Raw genomic sequence first — 17235 nt, 5'->3', positions numbered from 1 at the left:
ATGAGCAGGGTCATCTTATTTTGCTTTAATTATTGTATTGTTAACGTTGTTACTTATGACTTTTGTGTTTGAAACTGTTAAACTGTAAAGCGCTGCGGAATATGTTGGCGCTATATAAATAAAGATTATTATTATTATTTATTATTATAGTCACTGCCTGGCATAGCTATTACCCATACACCCCAGTGTTACACAGAATCTAGGATATATAGCAGCTCTGTATATACAGATTCTAATACCGGAGATCAGCTCTTGTGGTGACGGTGTGGGTGGCTCTTAGAAGAGCCTTTGGGTTGTGTGGATAGATGGGATCAGTGGTGCTCACTTGCTCTTCTTGCTGCTCTCGGTCTTCTTGGGCAGCAGCACGGCCTGGATGTTGGGCAGGACGCCCCCCTGGGCGATGGTCACCCCACCCAGCAGCCTGTTCAGCTCTTCGTCATTGCGCACGGCCAGCTGCAGGTGTCGGGGGATGATGCGGGTCTTCTTGTTGTCCCGGGCGGCATTGCCGGCTAATTCCAGGATCTCAGCGGTCAGATACTCCAGCACAGCAGCCAGATAGACCGGAGCACCGGCGCCCACCCGCTCAGCATAGTTACCCTTGCGGAGAAGTCTGTGCACACGACCAACCGGGAACTGCAGTCCTGCCCGGGATGAGCGGGTCTTGGCTTTAGCACGGGCCTTCCCGCCTTGTTTGCCGCGTCCAGACATCACTGCACTCACAGTTATCAGCAGATAGAGAACTCTATTGTGTGGTGAGTATGCCGCCTCCTGCGCCTTTTATAACCTACTGCTGCCCCGCCTCCTCTCCTGCCATTGGCTGAATCTGAAGTCACCAATAGAAACAAGACTTGTGGAAACACCAATGGGCTGCAGTGGGCGGAGATCATGACATTAACATTGGTCACATGACTATCTCACCCAATAGAACAACAATCTGACAGCATTGCTCATTTGCATGGCCGGTCTATAAATACGGCCGCTCTGGGGGGGAACAGGATCATTATTTTCCTTTTCCAGTGAAGAGAATATTCTGCTACCATCATGCCTGATCCTGCCAAGTCTGCACCAGCAGCCAAGAAGGGCTCCAAGAAAGCTGTGACCAAGACTCAGAAGAAGGATGGTAAGAAGCGGAGGAAGACCAGGAAGGAGAGCTATGCCATCTATGTGTACAAGGTGCTGAAGCAGGTCCACCCTGACACCGGCATCTCCTCCAAGGCCATGGGCATCATGAACTCCTTTGTCAATGACATCTTTGAGCGCATTGCAGGGGAAGCCTCCCGCCTGGCTCACTACAACAAGCGCTCCACCATCACCTCCCGGGAGATCCAGACCGCTGTGCGCCTGCTGCTGCCCGGAGAGCTGGCCAAGCACGCCGTGTCTGAGGGCACCAAGGCCGTCACCAAGTACACCAGCGCCAAGTGATCTGCTCCGTGCTCTGCACCCACAACCCAAAGGCTCTTCTAAGAGCCACCCACCCCGTCTACATCAGAGCTGTGGCTGCTTGTCTGTCTCGCTCCTCTCTCTGGGGAACAAGTAGGTGCACTGACCGGCATTATAAAATAACTTGCAAACCTATATCTCAGAAAATATAATATCACCAGTATGGATTCATGAAAGAGAAGTTGTGGCTAACTTAAATGTTGGATTTATATGGGAAAGTGCTATTCTGGATGTTAGTTCTGGATGTTAATTATGTGGTCAATGTGATATATTTGGACTGATACTGAAGCTCCAAAAGCTGGGAATAAATACTATATACAGACGGGTAAAGAACTGGTTGACAGGTATCGTGCTGTAAACTGTACATTCTCTAAATGTGATGTGATCAATAGTGGGGACCTCAATGATCTCTACTGGGTGCAGTGGGGACCACAAGGATCTGTACTGGGAGCTTTGGGGATCACAAGGATCTCTGTACTAGGAGCAGTGGGGATCACAAGGATCTATTAGGGCTAATTCTTTTGAATCTGACCTTGTGGGTGGGATTGTGTAAAGTGTAAGACTTTGACACCAATCTATGTAGGATAATAAAATCTGACATTGGCCACACAATCAGAACAATCTAAATAAAACGTCTGAATAGACAAACACTCGGCAGATGAGGTTTAAAAATGTAGAGTAACGCACCTAGGATGGAGTGATACTATTGCTGCTCATACAATAAATGGAAATATGCTCGGGACTACAGAACAGAAGGACTTGTGTATTCTGTTTAAAAGTAAGCTGAGCAGCAGCACTCAATGTCAGGCAGCAGCTGGAAAAGCAAACAAGATTTCCAGGTGTATAAAATAAAACATCCTGTGATCCAAATGAATGTGGCCTCAGAAGCGATATATAGAGGAGTAACATCTAGAACGTTGGATCCAGTTTCGGCTCCACTTAATGATGTTGGGAAGTTAGAGGATCCCATTAGATTACATGGGATGGAGGCTCCTGCTCAGTCACCTCTCACTGGATCCCATTCTCTCCCAGAGCGCTGGGTCCTAGTGCCGTCTGCTCCAATGTTCTGCTGGTTGTAGCCAGAGATGGGATCGGAGCTCTCTGCAATTTCTTGCTTATATTCCCCTGATATTACGCACTCTTCACCCCCCCGACCGGTGGAGGCTCCTGATCAATGATGAACTAAAGACTGATCTATTCCTAGGTCTGAATCTCACATTGTCATTAATGGAGAAAGCGATCAACAACATGGAGAGTATATAGCACTATATGGGGGGGGTATACAGAGACTATAACCCTTTGCTCCCCTGACCAGTGATGATCGGACTCAGGTCTGTGACTAGATGTAACCTCCTCGGGAAAATGAAAGGAAAAAGTGCGGGAAATTCAAAATCCCCAACAGTTCTGTGCTCCGCCCACATGTGAGGAGAAGCCGCGGCTCCTGCTGCTGGGGGAGGGTCTGGTGATCGCCCGGTGCCCGGATGGCTGCAGGCTGCTCTGTGGGAGCTGGAAACATCGGGCACTAAAGGGTTAACACCAAGTGTATGCGGGGAAGTGAGCCTGTGGGTGGAGCCATAGCCCTACTGAGTGCTGATTGGCTGAATGTGAAATTCCCGCCCAACGGCTGATAGTTTCTCCCGCTCTTTGTTCTCCTCAGTAACACGTGGTGTCATGGCGGCGGCTCCTGACAGACTGAGGGGATCATCTTGTAGATTCCATGTGACTGTATATTATACTTTTTGATGAAAGATCATCCTATGGCCGTATATACGGCTTTATATGGGGTTATGTAGCGCTATATGGAGTGTGATACTATAGAATACGTGTATTGAGGACATAATGCAATTATACTGTGTACCAGGCAATTAAGTTCTATATATCCTCAATAGACTGCTGTATACTGCCATATGGTGCTTTATATCCCTCCATATTCTGTATACCCCTATATAGTGTTATAGATTGCTGTATACTGCCATATTGTGCCCCTCTCATAGTGTTTCATCACCCACCCCCTGCAGACTGAGCCCTCGCAGGCAGGGTCCTCCCTCCTTATGTACCCGTGTGCCTTGTTATTTGCTTATGTTTAATGTATTTGTCTATATTTGCCCCATATTCACATGTAAAGCTCCATGGAATAAATGGCGCTATAAAAATGTATACTAATATGCCCATATATTGCTGAATACCTTATTGATATAGCATCATTGATTCCATGGTGCTGTACACGAGAAGGGGTTACATACAAATTACAGATATCACTAACAGTAAACTAACAATGACAGACTGATACAGAGGGGCGAGGACCCTGCCCTTGCAGGCTTTAGGCTAGGTTCCCATTGCATTATGGCAGTACGTTTAACGGACTACGTTACACTAATGCCGCCATTGCTTGTAATGGCGAACGCATTGCTAGCGCATGCCCACATTGGGTGTGCGCTAGCGATGTGCCGTCATTTGAGTGACGGACCTCGAACGCTGCTTGCTATATACATAGAGCGGCAGCTCTGGCCGCCCTGAAGGCTCCGACTCCAGAGGATAGGATGTAGGGAAGAACAGCCGCATGCAGCCATCAATCCTCCGGTCACCAGTGCCTCCAGATCCTTCAAGCTGAACAAGGCTCTTATTGTTTTATGTGGAGTGATACTGTAATACATGCCATGTATGAAACTTCACAATGAAGGAAGTTACACAATAATCCCCACTTTGCCAAGTAATTATGGAGACAGGATTAACTGCAGCTATATCCCCAAATGTTATGCAAAATCTGTGCCACATAACACATCCATACAGAACATCACACCAGAGATCAGCGGCGTCAGCTCTTGTGGTGACGGTGTGGGTGGCTCTTAGAAGAGCCTTTGGGTTGTGTGGATGATACGGGGTCAGTGGCGCTCACTTGCTCTTCTTGCTGCTCTCGGTCTTCTTGGGCAGCAGCACGGCCTGGATGTTGGGCAGGACGCCCCCCTGGGCGATGGTCACCCCACCCAGCAGCCTGTTCAGCTCCTCGTCATTGCGCACGGCCAGCTGCAGGTGTCGGGGGATGATGCGGGTCTTCTTGTTGTCCCGGGCGGCATTGCCGGCTAATTCCAGGATCTCAGCGGTCAGATACTCCAGCACAGCAGCCAGATAGACCGGAGCACCGGCGCCCACCCTCTCAGCATAGTTACCCTTGCGGAGAAGTCTGTGCACACGACCAACCGGGAACTGCAGTCCTGCCCGGGATGAGCGGGTCTTGGCTTTAGCACGGACCTTCCCTCCTTGTTTGCCGCGTCCAGACATCACTGAGCTCACAGTTATCAGCAGATAGAGAACTCTATTGTGTGAGGGCTGCGCCTTTTATAACCTGCTACTCCCCCTCTTCCTCTGCTGCCATCAGCTGGATCTCAATTCACCAATAAAAACAAGGCTTGTGGTAACACCAATGAGCTGCAGAGGGCGGAGATCATTATGCCTGCTGTGGTCACACCATATTCTCGCCCAATAGAACAGCGATCTGACAGCATTGCTCATTTGCATGGCCGCTCTATAAATACGGCCGCTCTGGGAGGAGCAGGATCATTATTTTCTTTTCTAGTGAAGAGAACATTCTGCTCTCATTATGCCTGATCCTGCCAAGTCTGCACCAGCAGCCAAGAAGGGCTCCAAGAAAGCTGTGACCAAGACTCAGAAGAAGGATGGTAAGAAGCGGAGAAAGACCAGGAAGGAGAGCTATGCCATCTATGTGTACAAGGTGCTGAAGCAGGTCCACCCTGACACCGGCATCTCCTCCAAGGCCATGGGCATCATGAACTCCTTTGTCAATGACATCTTTGAGCGCATCGCAGGGGAAGCCTCCCGCCTGGCTCACTACAACAAGCGCTCCACCATCACCTCCCGGGAGATCCAGACCGCTGTGCGCCTGCTGCTGCCCGGAGAGCTGGCCAAGCACGCCGTATCTGAGGGCACCAAGGCCGTCACCAAGTACACCAGCGCCAAGTGATCTGCTCCGTGCTCTGCACCCACAACCCAAAGGCTCTTCTAAGAGCCACCCACCCCGTCTACATCAGAGCTGTGGCTGCTTTTGTTCTACTCTTTTCAATGGGGAACATGTGGCTGCACTGACCGTCATCTCATTTGTTCAGAGGCTCAGACGAGGGTCTGTTTCTGTCCTTAGAGCACAAGTTGGGATGGAGATTAGAGGAAGGTGATATAAAGATGGGGAGAATGATGATGTTGATAGTGGTCTATAGAGCGGATGTGGAATGCTGGGAATGGTCTGGCCATAAAGGGGCAGATGCCGGCCACCATTAATGCCCTATTGCACTTTAGTCACTGGATCCTGTTCTCCCAGAGTGCGGAGTCCTAGTTCTCTGGTTACGTTGTTCTGCTGACAATAGGTGGAGATGGGCTGTGTAAGGACTTTCAGTGTTAATGATGTTTCCAGCAGTTTCTCTTAAATCTCATTGGAGCTCTGTGTTCTCGCTGATATTCCTGATATTACACACCCTCTGCTCTGCAAACAGCAGAAGGCACATGGTCAATAAGCTCCCAAAGAATGATCTATTTGTAGGTCTGAATCTCACATCATTAATGGAGCAGTAGTGTCGTGACACAGGCGCTGCTGCTACGTGAGCAGAGCACAATACGGAGGGTATAAAGCACTTTGAGGGTTTATAGCACTACATGGAGGAATACAGTAGTATATAATAATTTACATAGCGCCAACATATTCCACGGCGCTTTACAGTTTAACAGTTTCAAACACAACAGTCATAAGTAACAACGTTAACAATAATACTATAATTAGAGCTAAATAAAAAATAGAGGTTAAACACTACTATGTGGATGGTGAGAATACAGCACTATAACTGACAGACTGATCTCCAGATCTGGTTCTCACATTGTAATCACTCCGAGCTCCGGTTTGTGACTATTTTTAGGGTCATCGTGGTAGAAGCTGGAAAAAAAACAAAATAAGCCGGAAATTCAAATTCACTAACAGTTCTGTGCTTGGCCAATCAGCAGAGGAAGGGGCGGAGCTAACTATGCTATTTAATTTACATCCCTGCCCATGAAACGTGTCATCGCTGCAGTTCTCTTTCTGGTCCACTCACGGACTATATAAAGGAGGACTGTGCACTCATTAGTCATAGTTTTCTGCTGACTACAAGAAAGATGTCTGGTCGCGGCAAAGGAGGGAAAGGTCTGGGGAAGGGCGGTGCCAAGCGGCACAGGAAGGTACTCCGCGATAACATCCAGGGCATCACCAAGCCTGCCATCCGCCGTCTCGCTCGCAGGGGAGGCGTCAAGCGCATCTCTGGCCTCATTTACGAGGAGACTCGCGGTGTCTTGAAAGTCTTCCTGGAAAATGTGATCCGTGACGCTGTCACCTACACCGAGCACGCCAAGAGGAAGACCGTCACCGCCATGGACGTGGTGTACGCGCTGAAGCGCCAGGGCCGCACTCTCTACGGCTTCGGAGGTTAAGTTCTCTGTTCTGCTAAAACAACACAAAGGCTCTTCTAAGAGCCCCCCACATCTTCTGAGGAGAAGCTACAGCTGCCGGGGAGGAGGGGAAGGGGCTGCAGATAGCACTGTGCTGGGATGACTGCAGCTGGAAACATTGCAGGCTCTAATGGGTTAACACTGAGGGTCTTGGGGGTTAAGGAATCTGGTGCTGTGTGGGGGTGGATCCATAGTACTATTTGGTGTTCATGTGTTGTATACTGCAATATTTGGGGAAGAACTGAATTTCAGGAATATACAGCGCTATATGGAGGGTATACAGCACAGTGTGGAAAGCGTATAGGCATCAATAGCACAATTTGTGTATCCGGCACTAGATGAACGGGATTGTGAAGGAAACCATTTTGTCATCCACCTTGTTCCCTGAATTAATCATGTACATGGACTTTTCTCCAAGCATCCCCCAACCTTGAAGAACAAGTTCTGGACTCTGTATGACCGCAGGGCATATCCATTATGCTTGTCAGGATCACCCTGAGTACTTACAATTAATTTGCATACTTGTCTATATAATCCTGTGAGTATAAATAAGCAGAAATTTACATTATGCGCAAAATAACAGAAGGAAGCTGAATCCTCATAGTAGCCTTTATTTCCATATATACAGAGGCGCTGGGAGCTGCACACTCTATTCCAAATGAAAACATAGATATATATGTCTATCTATAGATAGATATATCTATGTATACATAGATATCTCTCCATCTGTCAATTGAATCTATATCTAAATCTATCTATAGATAGAAAAAATCTGCTTTAGGCCGAGGTCACAATTTACGAGAAACTCGCACACGTCTCGCACCTCAATACCCGGCACTTGGACAGGAGCGTCCAGCTGCATAGAAATACATGGAGCCGCACACTCCGGTCCAGAGTGCCAGTTGTAGTGTCGGGTATTGAGGCGAGAGACTCGTGCAAGTGTCTCGCAAGTGTGACCCCGGCCTGAAACACAATATCTGTTTAATTTTTTTTTTTAAAAGTGCGTGGGCTCCTGCTCAATTTTCAAGTCCAGAGTGGGAAAGCCAGTGGCTGGGGGTCGATGTTTATAGCCTAGGAAGAAGGTAATACTCATGGCCTCCTCCCAGGCTATGAATATCAGCCCAAAGCTGTCTGCGTGGCCTTTACTGGCTATTAAAATAGGGGGACCCCCCAAAAATGATGTCTGGTCCCCCTATATTTTATAGCCAGAAAGGCTACTCAGACAGCTGCGGGCTGATATTCATAGCCTAGAGAGGAGCCATGGATATTGTCCCCCCTGCTGCAAATACCAGCCTACAACCGCCCCAGAAACGGCGCATCTGTAAGATGCGCCAATTCTGGCACTTAGCTCCTCTCTTCTCACTGCCCTGTAGCAGTGGGATATGGGGTAATAAGGGGTTAATGTCACCCTTGTACTTTAACCCCTTCATGACATGAGCAGTACATGTACTGCTCAAATCGTGTCTCCCCCTTTGATGTGGGCTCCGGCGGTGAGCCCACATCAAAATCGCGACATGTCAGCTGTTTTGTACAGCTGACATGTGCGCGCAATAGCGGCGGGTGAAATCGCTATTCACCCGCCGCTATTAACCTGTTAAATGCCGCTGTCAAACACAGACAGCGGCATTTAACTACCGCATCCAGCCGGGCGGCCGGATATGACGTCATCGCCGACCCCGTCACATGATCAGGGGTCGGCGATGCATCAGGAAGGTAACCATAGAGGTCCTTGAGACCTCTTTGGTTACTGATCACCGGTGGCTGTGAGCGCCCCCCTGTGGTCAGCGCTCACAGCACACCTCCATTTCTGCTACATATCAGCGATCTGATGATCGCTGCTATGTAGCAGAGCCGATCAGGCTATGCCAGCTTCTAGCCTCCCATGGAGGCTATTGAAGCATGGCACAAGTAAAAAAAAATGTTTTTAAAAATATGAAAAAAATATAAAAAATATAAAAGTTTAAATCACCCCCCTTTCGCCCCATCCTAAATAAAACAATAAAAAAAAAAAAACCTACACGTATTTGGTATCGCCGTGTTCAGAATCGCCCGATCTATCAATTAAAAAAAAGGATTAACCTGATCGCTAAACGGCGTAGCGAGAAAAAAATCCGAAACGCCAGAATTACGTTTTTTGGTCGCCGCGACATTGCATTAAAATGCAATAACGGGCGAGCAAAAGAACGTATCTGCGCAAAAATGGTATCATTAAAAACATCAGCTCGGCACGCAAAAAATAAGCCCTCACCCGACCCCAGATCACGAAAAATGGAGACGCTACGGGTATCGGAAAATGGCACTTTTTTTTTTTTTTTTTTTTTTTTTTTTTATAGCAAAGTTTGGAATTTTTTTTCACCACTTAGATAGAAAATAACCTAGTCATGTTAGGTGTCTATGAACTCGTAATGACCTAGAGAATCATAATGGAAGGTCAGTTTTAGCATTTAGTGAACCTAGCAAAAAAGCCAAACAAAAAACAAGTGTGGGATTGCACTTTTTTTGCAATTTCACCACACTTGGAATTTTTTTCCCGTTTTCTAGTAAAAGACATGGTAAAACCAATGGTGTCGTTCAAAAGTACAACTTGTCCCGCAAAAAATAAGCCCTCACATGACCATATTGACGGAAAAATAAAAAAGTTATGGCTCAGGGAAAGAGGGGAGCGAAAAACGAAAACGCAAAAATGAAAAAGGGCCGCGACTTGAAGGGGGTAAGGTGACATTAAGCCCGGTTAATAATGGAGAGGCGTCAATAAGAAACCTATACATTGGTAATCCTATAGTAGTGAAAGAGTTAAAAAAAAAGACACAGCCAGAAAAAAAGTTTTTTAATATTCTTAATTTCACCATACTTACCATACTCAATTGCCTGCAAAAAATAAAATAAACCAACCGTATACTCCCTGTCCGACACAGTCCAATTAATAACGAGTGCACCACGACGATCTCCCCTATAGAACAGAGACATCGGGTGATGTCACTGCTCTATAGGCCTCCAGTGACGCACGACAGGAGACAATGGCTTCAGTGCATCACTGAAGAGGTTACTTTAGTTCATTGCTCTCACTTTATGGCAATGCTGTGTGGGAAATTTTCCACGCAGCAGTACCGAAAGTGACAGTATGAACAACACTGTACTCACAGCGGCGGAGGGATATAGTGCAGAAGGATACCTTCAGTCATTGTATCCCGGATCCCCTGGAGAGTGGTGGCATCTACCGATGTGACAGATCTCCACGGGAGATCATTGTGGGACACTCGTTATTAAAAGGATTACTGCGGATCAGGGAGTATATTGTTGGTTTATTATTGTAATATTTTTTTGCAGGTAATCGATGGCTTCTGGGACAAGGTGATTGGTGAGTATGCACTCTATGTTGTATGGTCTGTATATGTTTGTATGTGTTTTTGTTTTGTTTTTTACACTTGAACCCAGTAGTCTGATGATGGGATTATACTGTCCCATTATCCGGCTACCTGTCACTGTAGCAGGCATAGCTGGATGGGACTAGTAGTCCCACAGGTTGATGACTGCCTACATACAGCCTCACACACACAGCCCTGCACACAGCCCCGCGATCCCCGCACAGCCCCCCAGACACCCACACACAGCCACGCGATCCCCGCAGACACCCACAAACACCCGCACACAGACACACACATCTTCACCGCACACACACAGTCTCCGCCCACACACTCTTCCCCCTCCCGATCTGCAGCGTTTCTCGCACCCAACTCCCCAGCATAAATATGTGATTCTTCAGAAATTCTTTTAGTCTTTGCCTGATGAAGAGACCTGTGTAGTCTCGAAAGCTGCAATTTGTTACCATCTTTTCAGTTAGCCTCTGCCTCCAGTGTTCTGCTGGTTGTAGCCAGAGATGGGCTGTTAATTTTCAGCAGTGTCTGCTGGTTCTGATCGGAGCTCTCTGCAATTTCTTGCTTATATTCCCCTGATATTACGCACCCTTCACCCCCCAGAGCGGTGGAGGCTCCTGATTAATGATGAACTAAAGACTGATCTATTTTTTAGGTCTGAACCTCACATTGTCATTAATGGAGAAAGCGATCAACAACATGGAGATACATGAACAAAGCACAGTATGGAGAGTATATAGCACTATACGGGGGTATACAGAGGATATGGAGTGTATATAACACTATCTGGAGGTATACAGAGGGTATCTAGCACTATATGGGGGTATACAGCAGGATATGGAGGGTATATAACACTATCTGGGGGTATAGAGCAGGATATGGAGTGTATATAACACTATCTGGAAATATACAGAGGATATGGAGGGTATATAACACTATCTGGGGGTATAGAGCTGGATATGGAGTGTATATAACACTATATGAGGGTATAGAGCAGGATATGGAGTGTATATAACACTATCTGGAAATATACAGAGGATATCGAGGGTATATAACACTATCTGGGGGTATAGAGCTGGATATGGAGTGTATATAACACTATATGGGGGTATACAGCAGGATATGGAGGGTATATATAACAGGATATGGAGTGTATATAACACTCTATGAGGGTATACAGCAGGATATGGAGGGTATATAGCAGGATATGGAGTGTATATAACACTCTATGAGGGTATACAGCAGGATATGGAGGGTATATAGCACTATATGGGGGTATAGAGCAGGATATGGAGTGTATATAACACTATCTGGGGGTATAGAGCTGGATATGGAGTGTATATAGCACTATATGGGGGTATAGAGCAGGATATGGAGTGTATATAACACTATCTGGAAATATACAGAGGATATGGAGGGTATATAGCACGACATGGGGGTATAAAGGAGGATATGAAGGGTATATAGCACTATATGGGGGTATACAGCAGGATATGGAGGTATATAGCACTATATGGGGGGTATACAGAGACTGTAACCCTTTGCTCCCCTGACCAGTGATGATCCCAGTTAGGACAGGACTCGGGTCTGTGATTAGATGTAACCCCCTCATGATAAAAGCGGGAAAATGACAGGAAAAAGTGCGGGAAATTCAAAATCCCCAACAGTTCTGTGCTCCGCCCACATGTGAGGAGAAGCCGCGGCTCCTGCTGCTGGGGGAGGGGCTGGTGATCGCCCGGTGCCCGGATGGCTGCAGTCTGCTCTGCGGGAGCTGGGAACATCGGGCACTAAAGGGTTAACACCAAGTGTCTGCGGGGAAGTGAGCCTGTGGGTGGAGCCATAGCCCTACTGAGTGCTGATTGGCTGAGCGCTGAATATGAAATTCCCGCCCAACGGCTGATAGTTTCTCCCGCTCTTTGTTCTCCTCAGTAACACGTGGTGTCATGGCGGCGGCTCCTGACAGACTGAGGGGATCTGGTAGATGTCATGTGAATGTATATTATACTTTTTGATGAAATATCATCCTATGGCCGTATATACGGCTTTCTATGGGGTTATGTAGCGCTATATGTTGTGTGATACTATAGAATACGTGTATTGAGGACATAATGCAATTATACTGTGTACCAGGCAATTAAGCTCTATATATCCTCAAGAGACTGCTGTATACTGCCATATGGTGCTTTATATCCCTCCATATTCTCTATACCCCTATATAGTGTTATAGACTGATGTATATGGCAAAATAGGTATTAATGTCTGTATACTGCCATATTGTGCTATATGCCCATATATTGCTGAATACCTTATTATTTATATAGCATCATTAATTCCATGGTGCTGTACACGAGAAGGGGTTACATACAAATTACAGATATCACTAACCGTACGAAATTCAGCACTTACAGGGATGTATACCACAGCATATGGCAGTATATTGCACTATACAGAGGGTATAAAGCACTATATAGGGGTACATGACATTATAGCCATGAGATTATTGGGTTACATGACATTTTAGCTTAATAATGGAAGGTTGTGTTTCGTATGACCCCTGATGTTCGCACTGCCCCCCATATCCTGCACACACTGGATATATACATAGAGCGGCAGCTCTGGCCGCCCTGAAGGCTCCGACTCCAGAGGATGGGATGTAGGGAAGAACAGCCGCATGCAGCCATCAATCCTCTGGATCCTTCAAGCTGAACAAGGCTCTTATTGTTTTATGTGGAGTGATGCTGTAATACAATGTATGAAATTACATGTATGAAACGTCACAATGATGGAAGTTACACGATAATCCCCACTGTGCCAAGCAATTATGGAGACAGGATTAACTGCAGCTATATCCCCCAATGTTATGCAAAATCTGTGCCATATAACACATCCATACAGAACATCACAGCAGAGATCAGCGGCGTCAGCTTTTGTGGTGACGGTGTGGGTGGCTCTGAGAAGAGCCTTTGGGTTGTGTGGATGATACGGGGTCAGTGTCGCTCACTTGCTCTTCTTGCTGCTCTCAGTCTTCTTGGGCAGCAGCACGGCCTGGATGTTGGGCAGGACGCCCCCCTGGGCGATGGTCACCCCACCCAGCAGCCTGTTCAGCTCCTCGTCATTGCGCACGGCCAGCTGCAGGTGTCGGGGGATGATGCGGGTCTTCTTGTTGTCCCGGGCGGCATTGCCGGCTAATTCCAGGATCTCAGCGGTCAGATACTCCAGCACAGCGGCCAGATAGACCGGAGCACCGGCGCCCACCCTCTCAGCATAGTTACCCTTGCGGAGAAGTCTGTGCACACGACCAACCGGGAACTGCAGTCCTGCCCGGGATGAGCGGGTCTTGGCTTTAGCACGGACCTTCCCTCCTTGTTTGCCACGTCCAGACATCACTGAGCTCACAGTTATCAGCAGATAGAGAACTCTAAGGTGTGAGTGCTGCAGGCTGCGCCTTTTAAAAGCTGCTACTCCCCCTCTTCCTCTACTGCCATCGGCTGGATCTCAAGTCACCAATGGAAACAAGATTTGTGGAAACACCTATGAGCTGCAGAGGGCGGAGATCATTATGCCTGCTGTGGTCACACCATATTCTCACCCAATAGAACAGTGATCTGACAGCATTGTGCATTTGCATGGCCGCTCTATAAATACGGCCGCTCTGGGAGGAGCAGGATCATTATTTTCTTTTCCAGTGAAGAAGAGAACATTCTGCTCTCATCATGCCTGATCCTGCCAAATCTGCACCAGCAGCCAAGAAGGGCTCCAAGAAAGCTGTGACCAAGACTCAGAAGAAGGATGGTAAGAAGCGGAGGAAGACCAGGAAGGAGAGCTATGCCATCTATGTGTACAAGGTGCTGAAGCAGGTCCACCCTGACACCGGCATCTCCTCCAAGGCCATGGGCATCATGAACTCCTTTGTCAATGACATCTTTGAGCGCATCGCAGGGGAAGCCTCCCGCCTGGCTCACTACAACAAGCGCTCCACCATCACCTCCCGGGAGATCCAGACCGCTGTGCGCCTGCTGCTGCCCGGAGAGCTGGCCAAGCACGCCGTGTCCGAGGGCACCAAGGCCGTCACCAAGTACACCAGCGCCAAGTGATCTGCTCCGTGCTCTGCACCCACAACCCAAAGGCTCTTCTAAGAGCCACCCACCCCGTCTACATCAGAGCTGTGGCTGCTTTTGTTCTACTCTTTTCAATGGGGAACATGTGGCTGCACTGACCGGCATCTCATTTGTTCAGAGGCTCAGATGAGGGTTTGTTTCTGTCCTTAGAGCACAAGTTGGGATGGAGATTAGAGGAAGGTGATATAAAGATGGGGAGAATGATGATGTTGATAGTGGGCTATAGAGCAGATGTGGAATACTGGGAATGGTCTGGCCATAAAGGGGCAGATGCCGGCCACCATTAATGCCCTATTGCACTTCAGTCACTGGATCCTATTCTCCCAGAGTGCGGAGTCCTAGTTCTCTGGTTACGTTGTCCTGCTGACAATAGGTGGAGATGGGCTGTTTAAGGGCTTTCAGTGTTAATGATGTTTCCAGCAGTTTCTCTTAAATCTCATTGGAGCTCTGTGTTCTCGCTGATATTCCTGATATTACACACCCTCTGCTCTGCAAACAGCAGAAGGCACATGGTCAATAAGCTCCTAAAGAATGATCTATTTGTAGGTCTGAATCTCACATCATTAATGGAGCAGTAGTGTCGTGACACAGGCGCTGCTGCTACGTGAGCAGAGCGCAATACGGAGGGTATAAAGCACTTTGAGGGTTTATAGCACTACATAGAGGAATACAGTAGTATATAATAATTTACATAGCGCCAACATATTCCGCGGCGCTTTACAGTTTAACAGTTTCAAACACAACAGTCATAAGTAACAACGTTAACAATAATACTATAATTAGAGCTAAATAAAAAATAGAGGTTAAACACTACTATGTGGATGGTGAGAATACAGCACTATAATTGACAGACTGATCTCCAGATCTGGTTCTCACATTGTAATCACTCCGAGCAGGAGGTCACTGGGGAAAGGAATCAGGTTTGTGATTATTTTTAGGGTCATCATGGTAGAAGCTGGGAAAAAAACAAAATAAGCGGGAAATTCAAATTCACTAACAGTTCTGTGCTTGGCCAATCAGCAGAGGAAGGGGCGGAGCTGACTATGCTATTTAATTTACATCCCTGCCCATGAAACGTGTCATCGCTGCAGTTCTCTTTCTGGTCCACTCACGGACTATATAAAGGAGGACTGTGCACTCATTAGTCATAGTTTTCTGCTGACTACAAGGAAGATGTCTGGTCGCGGCAAAGGAGGGAAAGGTCTGGGGAAGGGCGGTGCCAAGCGGCACAGGAAGGTTCTCCGAGATAACATCCAGGGCATCACCAAGCCTGCCATCCGCCGTCTCGCTCGCAGGGGAGGCGTCAAGCGCATCTCTGGCCTCATTTACGAGGAGACTCGCGGTGTCCTGAAAGTCTTTCTGGAAAATGTGATCCGTGACGCCGTCACCTACACCGAGCACGCCAAGAGGAAGACAGTCACTGCCATGGACGTGGTGTACGCGCTGAAGCGCCAGGGCCGCACTCTCTACGGCTTTGGAGGTTAAGGTCTCTGTTCTGCTAAAACAACACAAAGGCTCTTCTAAGAGCCCCCCACATCTTCTGAGGAGAAGCTACAGCTGCCGGGGAGGAGGGGAAGGGGCTGCAGATAGTACTGTGCTGGGATGACTGCAGCTGGAAACATTGCAGGCTCTAATGGGTTAACACTGAGGGTCTTGGGGGTTAAGGAATCTGGTGCTGTGTGGGGGTGGATCCATAGTACTATTTGGTGTTCATGTGTTGTATACTGCAATATTTGGGGAAGAACAGAATATCAGGAATATACAGCGCTATATGGAGGGTATACAGCACAGTGTGGAAAGCGTATAGGCATCAGCACAATGTGTGTATACGGCACTAGATGAACGGGATTGTGAAGGAAACCATTTTGTCATCCACCTTGTTCCCTGAATTAACCATGTTCATGGACTTTACTCCAAGCATCCCCCAACCTTGAAGAACAAGTTCTGGACTCTGTATGACGGCAGGCCATATCCATTGTGCTTGTCAGGATCACCCTGAATACTTACAATTAATTTGCATACTTGTCTATATAATCCTGGGTGAGTCTAAATAAGAAATTTACATTATGCGCAAAATAATAGCAGAAAAAAGCTGAATCCTCACAATAGCCTTTATTTCCATATATGCTGGGAGCTGCACACTATTTCAGATGAAAACAATGACAAAATATCAGTTTTTAAGCTGAAAATGAAGAAGGAATAATCAGATGCTCAAAAAATACCAGTGTGTGCAATTTCATTTACAAACTTGAATATTTACAGCATAAACTGAAACTTGATTTACAGGGTCTGTGCACACATTGCAGATTTGCCTGTGGAATGTTCTGTGCAGATTCTTCCCTCTCTTGCAGGTGTGGATTTGCTGCTTTTTTGCTCTGTTTTTTTTATGCGTTTTTTTTTTTCATGCGGATTTGTATTCGTTTTTGAAAGCTAAATACAGATCTATTATTGAACAAAAAAAAAATGTGATTTCTGGTCCAACCTCCCCTTTAACATTTGTCCAACCCACACTCCATTACACACACAGATAGACAAGATAGATAAATAGAAGGAATGAGATAGACATATAGATCTATAGATACAGTAGATATCTCTATAGATATATATCTATCTATAGATCTATCTCTATCTAAATCTATCTACAGTATAGATCTATCTATCGATAGATCTATCCATCTATAGATCTATCTAAAGATAGAAAAAATCTGCTTTAGGCCGGGGTCACAATTTACGAGAATCTCGCACCTCAATACCCGACACTGCCGCCGGCACTCGGACAGGAGCGTTCAGCTGCATAGAAATACATGGAGCCGCACACT

The 17235-nt window shown here is 47.0% G+C and overlaps 8 protein-coding genes across 8 annotated transcripts; 5 read left to right on the top strand and 3 right to left on the bottom strand.

Annotated features, from left to right (window-relative positions):
* Positions 1–221: 221 nt before the first annotated feature.
* On the bottom strand, positions 222–746 carry LOC138673906 (histone H2A type 1-like). The gene has a single exon (XM_069761939.1). The coding sequence runs from the start codon at positions 706–708 to the stop codon at positions 322–324; it is 387 nt and encodes a 128-aa protein (XP_069618040.1). The 5' UTR covers positions 709–746; the 3' UTR covers positions 222–321.
* A 251-nt stretch (positions 747–997) lies between these two features.
* LOC138673905 (histone H2B) lies at positions 998–1963 on the top strand. Its single transcript, XM_069761938.1, has one exon. The coding sequence runs from the start codon at positions 1042–1044 to the stop codon at positions 1420–1422; it is 381 nt and encodes a 126-aa protein (XP_069618039.1). The 5' UTR covers positions 998–1041; the 3' UTR covers positions 1423–1963.
* Positions 1964–4105: 2142 nt separating this feature from the next.
* Positions 4106–4757, bottom strand: LOC138673903 (histone H2A type 1-like). Its single transcript, XM_069761937.1, has one exon. The coding sequence runs from the start codon at positions 4717–4719 to the stop codon at positions 4333–4335; it is 387 nt and encodes a 128-aa protein (XP_069618038.1). The 5' UTR covers positions 4720–4757; the 3' UTR covers positions 4106–4332.
* A 241-nt stretch (positions 4758–4998) lies between these two features.
* On the top strand, positions 4999–5467 carry LOC138673902 (histone H2B). Its single transcript, XM_069761936.1, has one exon. It carries the CDS (start codon positions 5039–5041, stop codon positions 5417–5419), a length of 381 nt encoding a protein of 126 aa, XP_069618037.1. The 5' UTR covers positions 4999–5038; the 3' UTR covers positions 5420–5467.
* Positions 5468–6594: 1127 nt separating this feature from the next.
* Positions 6595–6928, top strand: LOC138673901 (histone H4). Its single transcript, XM_069761935.1, has one exon. The coding sequence runs from the start codon at positions 6595–6597 to the stop codon at positions 6904–6906; it is 312 nt and encodes a 103-aa protein (XP_069618036.1). The 3' UTR covers positions 6907–6928.
* A 6159-nt stretch (positions 6929–13087) lies between these two features.
* LOC138673900 (histone H2A type 1-like) lies at positions 13088–13717 on the bottom strand. The gene has a single exon (XM_069761934.1). It carries the CDS (start codon positions 13680–13682, stop codon positions 13296–13298), a length of 387 nt encoding a protein of 128 aa, XP_069618035.1. The 5' UTR covers positions 13683–13717; the 3' UTR covers positions 13088–13295.
* Positions 13718–13968: 251 nt separating this feature from the next.
* LOC138673899 (histone H2B) lies at positions 13969–14445 on the top strand. The gene has a single exon (XM_069761933.1). It carries the CDS (start codon positions 14012–14014, stop codon positions 14390–14392), a length of 381 nt encoding a protein of 126 aa, XP_069618034.1. The 5' UTR covers positions 13969–14011; the 3' UTR covers positions 14393–14445.
* Positions 14446–15453: 1008 nt separating this feature from the next.
* On the top strand, positions 15454–15901 carry LOC138673898 (histone H4). Its single transcript, XM_069761932.1, has one exon. The coding sequence runs from the start codon at positions 15590–15592 to the stop codon at positions 15899–15901; it is 312 nt and encodes a 103-aa protein (XP_069618033.1). The 5' UTR covers positions 15454–15589.
* Positions 15902–17235: the final 1334 nt, after the last annotated feature.

The sequence above is a fragment of the Ranitomeya imitator genome, chromosome 4 (assembly GCF_032444005.1).
Source record: "Ranitomeya imitator isolate aRanImi1 chromosome 4, aRanImi1.pri, whole genome shotgun sequence".
In the NCBI taxonomy this organism is placed as follows: domain Eukaryota; kingdom Metazoa; phylum Chordata; class Amphibia; order Anura; family Dendrobatidae; genus Ranitomeya; species Ranitomeya imitator.
The sequence above is the reverse complement of the archived record's forward strand: the minus strand, read 5'-3'. Positions and strand labels throughout refer to the sequence as shown.